Genomic DNA, 9,052 nt, shown 5'->3' with positions numbered 1-9,052 from the left:
AGAGAGAGAGAAGAGAGAGAGAGAGANAGAGAGAGAGAGAGAGAGAAATGCAAAATGTATTTGCATATAAATTTTTAATTTTTTTCTCAATGTCATCATTAGCTTTATTTATAATTCTTTAAATATTTGTTTAATTAAGCAGTATTGATTAAAATTCGATAAATAGTTTACAATTAGATAAAAATCAAACAAAAGGATAAAAATAAATTAATAATCTAAAAGACAATCAAAAAATAAATTTATCTACTTAATTAGCATTCAGATTTTTCGAATTTAGATGTAGATTAATTATTACTATTTTTGACAGATTCTCATTTAATTTGTAGTTCTATTTTGAATTTAATAATACTAACTAAAGCAGAAAAGCTATGAATACATGTTAATAAGTACTCTGTATTTCTCATTGGTTAATGAAGGGTGACTACGGCAGTTACGGTGCATACAGGCCGCTCTCGACTACGCTTGATCGCTTGTCGACGAGATCAGCTTCGGCTCAACAGGTCAATCTTGCGAATCTGAGAGCGTCAACGGCGATTAGCTCGACATGCCATCGCGGTACAACGAATCCGAGGCCAGCCTCGGTGGCTTCAAACGCGCGCACATCGCTGGCAGCCCAGAAAGCTTCACTAACAAGTTCCGCAAGCCAACGGGCGACATCAGTCAGAAGGATCAGGAACCTGTTGGATTTGGAGTCAACGAGGAGCATACCTACCCCAACGCCTACCAGAACTCAGGGTCAAATACTACTAGATATTAATCCTGCGGGTGATTAGACAGTCTATCGCGTATCTGTCTACCGCCTCATTTCGTAAAATTGGGAGTATTGAAAGGTCATTTCATTTCACAGAATTCCTCAAATATAAAATAGAGAAGCCACCGACTGTGGGCACTCCGAGTTCGACGAGTTCGATTTTGAGCTCGCTCGGAGAGACAACTGGCGGTGATTTGGCAAGTGGAGTCAGCGGATTGTTATCAGTTCATCTTTTAGCGGGGCGCGGTCTCCGATCGACTACGACCTCATCGGCCGCTACTACACCTTCCACTCCCTCAGGCCAGCCGAATTTAGGTGCGTTAGCTGAAAATAATCTATGTGCTTGTATGTCGTTTGAGATTAGCAAATGTCAATAAAATAATTATCATACGTTTCTACACTTGTCCCATTCTAATTTCAGTAATGTTACAATTGTCAATCTCAAATATAAAAATTTTATGTTACGCTCTATGGAATAATTTTGTTTTATAATTATATTGATTAAATATAAAACTACAGCTAGTTGCGGCTTAAGAGACTTGTACTGCGTACTGGAGTGTGACAGGGTGCATAAAGCGCGCACGGTAGTGCGAACCGGTGATTTGATGTTTGACTGGGACGAAACCTTCGAGCTGGATCTCGTAGGCAATCGACAGCTGGATCTGCTCGTTTATTCTTGGGACCCACAGTACAGGCACAAACTCTGTTACAAGGGATCAGTGCATTTGGCGAGTCTACTAAAGGAATCGCCAGAACATCAGCTGGCCGTCAAGGTCGAGCCACGTGGCACGATTTATTTAAAATTGCGATACACTGACGCCCAACAAACTTTTCGTCGAAGGGGTTTGCCGGTCATATCCTTAGCTACGAGGGTAGCGCCTCTCTTTGGAGTTGATTTGGATACAGTGGTAAGTTCTCTTTCTTATGATGATTTCTTTACGATGACAAATTATATCACAAAAAAAATTAATAAACTCCTCAATATTAATAACAAAAAAATTATATAATTCTTTAATTTTTAGTCAAAGTTGTGTAGATTTAATATCTTCTTATAATAATTAATTTGATAACTTATTTAAATCTTAAGATGTAATAACTATTTCTTTTGTACTAACTAAATAGGTAAGTCGAGAAACCAAGACTGGTGGAGTTCCCGGTGGAGTTTCCACAGCTTTAGCGATGGGAATCCCGAATGTTCCGATTATTGTATGGCGTTGCGTCGAAGAGGTGGAGAGAAGAGGACTTGACATTATCGGTAAATATTATTATTGAACAAATAATAATTTAGAAAATTGAATTGTAGGTGTTCATGTGTATCCATGACAAAAGCTTGTTTTATTTCGTACAATAGGTTTATACAGACTATGCGGTTCGGCGACTAAGAAGAGGATACTTAGGGAAGCTTTCGAGAGGAACGCACGGTCCGTAAATTTGTCACCCGACAACGTGCCGGACATCAACGTCATTACTGGTAATATACTATAAAATAAGACATAAGAGAAAAATGCGAAGTGATCGATTGTAATCGTGATCATTTCTTTCAGGTGTACTAAAGGATTATTTACGAGAACTTCCAGAACCTCTCTTCACGAAGTGCCTCTACCAGATGATGGTCGATGCACTGGCCGTCTGTTTGCCAGACGACCCGCAGGGCAATGCTAAGCTTATGTTTAGTATACTAGATTGCTTGCCTAAGGTCAACAGGGTATGTATCTGTAAAATTTTATTTTAAATGCACATTGATTCTAATTAGAAAAAGAGAAATTAAATATAACGAGGCTTCACAATCATATCCAGATTTTAATAACGTGTGTTATTGATTGAATAGTGCACATTGATTTATTTGTTGGATCATTTGGCGATGGTAGTGTCGCAATGCAATAAAATGTCACCGGCAAGTCTCGCCGTTTGCTTCGGCCCGGTATTGATGTTACACTCGGAAGAAAATGGACCTCCACTAGATTTTCAACAACCAATCGCCGTGCTTAAGTATTTGTTGGAGATTTGGCCAGTTAAGTCAGGTAATGTACTCGTTCTTCATGAATCTACGTAAAAAACTATACTTTTTCGCAAAATTAATGATATATCGATGATATATCGATATATATTGATATACTTAATTTAATATTATTCTATTATATTTGGATTTAGTTACTGTTGTGCATTAAAAAAAAATATTGGCTAAGAACCGAGTAATTAGTAGCTAATTTCACAGACAGTTCGGAAGACTTCTTCAGTCGGTTCAACACTTCCTCGAGTTATGCCAGTAGTCGAGCGCAGCAGCAGTCAGCAGCATCTGCAGCAAGCGCAGCAGCAAGTGCAGCAGCAGCTGCAGCAACATGTGCAACTGCAGGGAACATTGGGACGCACAGGGCTGCCTTGGCAGCAGCCACCCTCACTTCATCATCAACCCCAAACTACGGTAGCCGCAGTCCTCGGGCCTTCCATTCGTCCTCCACCACCGGTCAAGCCTCGACAGGTAGGTCGCCAATAATTGTACGTTTCTCGCACGATTCATCGTTGTTGTTCAAGGAATGTTAACCCTAAACAGTGAATAAGCAAGCTCCGGCTTTTTTTTCGTTACGTATGCTTTTCATTGAATTACAAATATTTATAAGATCATTTATCTTAAACTGTCTATGAAAATTTAAAATACAGGAAATGTAGACTAGATCACAGTAACTTTAAGAATATACGTGACCAATAATATCTTTATTAAATGGATTAGAAAGAGTGTGTCTCCTCAATACTTTTATGTAAGTAATGCATTTTATACTGTTTAGGGTCAACTACATTGATTTTTTTGGTTCCCATGAATTTGTATACTTGCGTAAATTTGCTTGCGCAATTCAAAACTTTGGAACCAGAAGAATCAATCGAGAAGACGCTTGCCAATTTATGAATATTTTGAATGTATATACTAATTACTAACGAGATTAGTGACTCAAATATTCCTCTCCGATTTTGTGATGAGCTTTGAATATGTTGTTTTCTAGAAAATAAGGAGCACATTCTTTTATACATATTTAGTCTGGTAGCGCGAGTAGCTTCACATTCTGAGCGGATTCGATTCCTACATACGCGATTTTTTTCACATTTAAAAGAAATCACACATTAAAAAAACTATCTTGTGATTAAAAGCTAATCATTTGGAAGGCAATGGCAAACTATCGAGAATATCTTTGCCATGAGAACCTCTTCTGAAAAAAGGCCGTTCGGATCCGGTGTTAAAAACTGTAGGTTTCTCATAACAAAAATTGGAAAAAGATAATAGAGCTATAGAAAAAAATTTTTTTTAATTTGTTAATTGTAATTACAAAGTACCTACTCTTGAACTACTTTTTTACACACTAACGTCATGTAGATTATTTATAAAAATATAATAGTATAAAAATATATATTGGTGTACTTATATAATATAACAATAAAAAATTTTTGTTGTTGATTTTTTACAACTAATTCATTAAGAAAAATATAGTGTCGGTATTATATTTTTCCTAACAAATCAGTTGTGAAAAATTTTTTTGTTGTACATTTCTAAATTTTAAACGATTTTAAACTCAGATATTATATTGCTTTTTTTATGTAGCAAAATATAGAGGAAAACTTAGATTATTGAACTTTTGACTGTTTCTTGAAAGACCAACGCAGGTTCACACGCAGGGTTAATTTCGAACATTTTTTTCTCATTCTTATTATTTCGACAATATTAGCTTCGAGAATATTGTCGAAATAATAAGAAGAGAAAAGAACTGATTTTTTCGAAGAGGCGTTCCACCTTTTAAAAACATATTAGGGTACGTATAAAAAAATATGTCACTTATTTTTGTCTATAAAACATTCAAAGCTCATCAAAATCGAAGGAAGATACTTGGGTCCTTTGTAAGTTTTCCTCCATTTTCGCTTCTTCTCACATCCTATGCATATTGAAATGTTGTTGAACAGCATGGTAGACAAAAGTATCGATTATATTTCTTTTTTATTCGCTTCGCAGACAACCTCAATCGCGACGCGCTGCCAAATAGAATCTACGCTATTTAGTGATTATTGATTCGCCCTGCTTACATATTTTCAATCACGATGAGATTTCGATCAAAAACCTTCCATTTATCACGAACTCGCAAACATTTCGGCATGTTTCGAGGAATACGTAATTTATAAAATTCAATCATTTGTCAACAATTAGTCATTCTCAAAAATAATTTCAAAAATTGTAATTACATCAGAATAAAAAAAATCACATCAAAATAAAAAAAATTACAATATAAACTACTATAATGATTCATTCATCATATAATTAAGAAAACTTATTCAATTAAATAGAAATTTTTACAAAAAATATTTAGGTCCAATTCCATAACTGAATTAACTCTTAACCGAGGTTCAACTTGTTTCTCATTTTTTTCCAATCCTAGAATTGGAAAGAAATAATGAATATTGAATCTCGGTTAATTGTTAATCGTGAATTGTGAAACTGGGAGAGAACCTTAGAGAACAAACTAATTAAAAAAGAACAATTTATTTTTGAGAAACTTTTTCTTTGTCAAGAATAACTTTTATTACTCTGAGAAATATATTTAGTCGAAATGGTTTGTGTTTATCATTTACTGTTATTGTCATTAATCATTATACGCGATATAAATATATAATTTGACAGGTTTATGTACATATATTTCATATATATCATTTATGCGAAATGCCTTCGTGCATGTCTCAATGTCATTTCTATACCTCTCACGAGCATATATCGGGGATATGATTTCTATTTCGTGTATATAGTTTCGACGTCATTCCTATTATAATAACAATTTACGTTGTCTTCTTTATCTTTTTTCGTTTGGGCACGTATTCTTCAGAGCAAGCGCAAATTGCCGGCTCTACCAAACCGCTGACAGCACAGAGACGCCGCTTCTTGCACAGGTATCATCGTTATTATCGTTTTCATTATCCGCCTTTAGTTCGTTGTCACATGCATGGCCCGATTCAGATATCAGAGAAACATTCATCATTCATGTAACTCTCTCATTCTACCTTCATGCCATCACGTTTTATACGATCTAAATGTCGCCAACATGTCGAGTATTTGTAAATACTTTTCTACGTTGATACAGCACATATTTTTGCGTATGCTCACAATTGCATTCTACTTCTACGACTGTCTGGTATTCGCGAAATTACGCAAAGCTGACTTGAAAACGATTTCGCAGAACTATGTATTAAAAATTTTCTTCGAAGAAACATATTAGATTTTATTCGCAATATGATTCAAGCAATTTTTTTTTAAAGGTATAAGAAATGAAATGTAAATTGCAGTTTATAAGAATTTTTGATGGTGTAGATCCCTATATACAAGTTTTATATTATTTATGGTTGGAAACTGTCCTTCCGTAATAACGTACCAGAGAATATATATACAATGTCCAGGAAGTTGTGATCGAATGTTTCGAACATTTCAAGAAATTGTTTAAAAATATATTATTTTTAGTAGATGAAAAAATTATATTAATTATTTAACTTTTGATAGTAAACAGACTGTAAACATTTATTTGTATACATATAAATTTTATGCTCTCTCCTTTCTCTTCATTTCTTTTTTTACATCATAAAGTTCGAAACGTTTGATCAATCTTTATGAATTCCAACCATATCCAGCGTCGAGCACGACTAACCGACACACCTTGACGGTGGGTACATTTTGTTCGCGCAGGTGATAGTCTCGTCTCCCGGTTCACCTAGCAGCGAGGAGTCAGAGGCCTCGCCAGAGCCGATTAACAAGAGCCTCCTGGGCAGTTTGGGATATGAAAAGAGCGACGAGACGACGACGACGACGACAACGACATCGAGTACGTCGGGCGGCGTCGGCGCCGGTGCGGGCGTTGGCGTCGAGCAGGTGACACCTACAAGCAGCGTTGACACCGAGGAGGGTAATCCCCAGCATCCTGAGGAAGGCGAGAAAGGCGTCGAGGGTGATGTCGAAGCTAGCGATGACGATCGACATCAGCATATACCCAAGACGCACTAATTGTGACCCACCGTCGTCGCGCGAGTGTGCGTAGCGAGTAACGGAGAGGCGCGGAGATGACAATTCCTCAAGAATGCAGACAAATTTGAGAGTTGCTTCATCAATTCGTACGTGTAGTATTGAAAGAAGAATAAGCCGAAAGTTGAACCGGCTCAGAAAATAAACCGAATTTGCAGAAAGCGACTTAGTTAATTTCATTAAAATTGTTAATTTTGTAGGATCATTTCATAAATATTCTCGAGTTTTCAGGACTGAGATCAGCTCTACTTTAGCTCTAAATACGAGATAGGATGAGCATGTTAAAGTGATCTGGACGAAAGTCTCGCACGGTGCTATTCGAATCATAAGGATCTTCGTTACGCACCCCAAAGAGTTACGGTAGTCGATTGATTTCAGTTTATTATGTTGGGTATGCTTGCTCGCGAGGAAAAGTTGTTAAAGTTAAATGAAAAAAGAGCAAAAAAAAAGAGAAAAAGGCGGATAGAGAAATATAATCTAGCTCGGTCAGAGAAAGAGTGTTATTACACTATGATGGAGCTCTGCTACGTATAAGTGAAATAACTATAGTGATAGTAATTTCTCCCTCGAATGTTACGTCTGGATTTATCGCCTCTTCTAATCGAAATTAAATTTCGTAAGAAATAAAATGCGATACGTAAGTACTATTACTGTATGTAATTAAATATAGCCGTAAAATGAAAGCGCTACGAAGATGATCGAGCAACCAAACGAAGAGGCGTGGATACTATGATCGTTACTCGTCGTAGGAAGATGAATCAGGAACCGATACCGTTCTGCCAGAAAGGACTTGGACCGAAGACAAGTACTGTAAGGAATTAAAGACAATTTATGTTACATCATTGCTGGGAAAGCGACTCAAATAATTCAAACACTGCACATTCAATTCTCCATCACAGGAGTTTCTCCGAGAACACGTAATGGCCTTTCAAGTAATGGTCTCTCGAAGCAGATATTAGATCGCAGATGGATTCATCACGCATACCTTGCCTTCGATGCCCTTTTCCGCGCCACTAAGGGGGAAGAAAAAGACGAAAAGAAGAAAAGAATGTTGTCCCTCCGCGTCGTCATCGTCGACATTACTAACATCAACACGATCCACATGAAACACACAACACACAGAACTTAAGCAAGCCGATCAACAAAGAGAGCGCACGTGACATACATAATAATCAGTTTATATGCGATATACTATATACATATTATATATACATACGTAGACTAGTCACGATATTACGTGTGTGCTTTTGATAAAAAACTATTACTTGTAGCATTAGCTAGCTCTCGTATACAGAAACAAAAAAGATACATGAACAAACAAACTGATAAACAAACAAACAGCTAAACTAGATATACATAATATACATAAAAATGTTATACATACGTTGGAGAAGAGGGGAGGGCGAGAACATGGCGGCGTTTCTATGTCGACAATAGGCGGATTCGTTTGGACATGTTGCGTATAGCTATAGTATCGGGCAATCAATTGGCTATTGTATCAATACCGGGCGATCAATTGTCCGAGATTGGGTCACGGATGGTTAGAGGAGGTGATGCAGGGAAGAAGCCGCGGAAAGAACTGACCGAAAATGATAATAATTACGAGTAAACAGAGAGAAAATGCTACGAATAATTACCTATACTTTTAAAAAGGGAACGTAAAAATGAGTAAAAAATAGCCAGTATTATTATACGTTTAAAACTGTAAAACGACGATCGAACGAGAGAAAGTGTGCGAGAGTGAGCAAATGAGAGCGCGAGAGAAGGGAGAAACGCGCGAATGGATAATATTAAGATTAGGTGAAAAAAGAAGAATTAAATGTAGACGCAGCTGTCGTCGCTGTGATTGTTGGGAACGATCGAGCAACGATGAAATCACGCACTACAATCCGAAGCGAAGCCACGAGCGCCGATCGTAACTAATTCTCATACTTATCGCTGTAATACATCGTTATCGCATGATCTCGCTCGTGGCTTGGTTCATGGTGAAGAAAAAGAAGCATTGTAATCAGTATAAACACGCACGTATAAATAGATATTATACACATCCGCGTAATCACATCTTTCCGCACAGTTAGCGTTATCGCGCGAGAATATTTAAGGGTTTAGGGCGAAGGGCAAGTCGATGGGGCGAAAGGAGACGGAGAGAGGGGTAAAGTTTTAATTGAAGTAGCCGCGAAACCGAGATTAATTATATAGCTAAATGTAACGTGTATATATACATATATATATATATATATATATATATATATATATATATA

General features: G+C 36.8%; 1 protein-coding gene across 1 annotated transcript in view; it reads left to right on the top strand.

The window, feature by feature from the left end:
• Positions 1 to 6,773, top strand: part of LOC105619072 (rho GTPase-activating protein 100F) — a 62,147-nt gene extending 55,374 nt beyond the window's left edge. Inside the window, exons 9-17 of the mRNA XM_012200606.1 lie at positions 388 to 765; positions 848 to 1,066; positions 1,271 to 1,659; positions 1,874 to 2,006; positions 2,103 to 2,222; positions 2,296 to 2,456; positions 2,580 to 2,772; positions 2,971 to 3,230; positions 6,459 to 6,773. Coding sequence (XP_012055996.1) covers positions 388 to 765; positions 848 to 1,066; positions 1,271 to 1,659; positions 1,874 to 2,006; positions 2,103 to 2,222; positions 2,296 to 2,456; positions 2,580 to 2,772; positions 2,971 to 3,230; positions 6,459 to 6,773 — 2,168 coding nt within the window. The remainder of the gene's footprint in view (positions 1 to 387; positions 766 to 847; positions 1,067 to 1,270; positions 1,660 to 1,873; positions 2,007 to 2,102; positions 2,223 to 2,295; positions 2,457 to 2,579; positions 2,773 to 2,970; positions 3,231 to 6,458) is intronic.
• The last annotated feature ends 2,279 nt before the right edge of the window (positions 6,774 to 9,052 follow it).

Source organism: Atta cephalotes (assembly GCF_000143395.1).
Source record: "Atta cephalotes unplaced genomic scaffold scaffold00001, whole genome shotgun sequence".
In the NCBI taxonomy this organism is placed as follows: Eukaryota; Metazoa; Arthropoda; class Insecta; order Hymenoptera; family Formicidae; genus Atta; species Atta cephalotes.
Note: the sequence above shows the minus strand (reverse complement) of the source record. Positions and strands in the feature narration are given on the sequence as shown.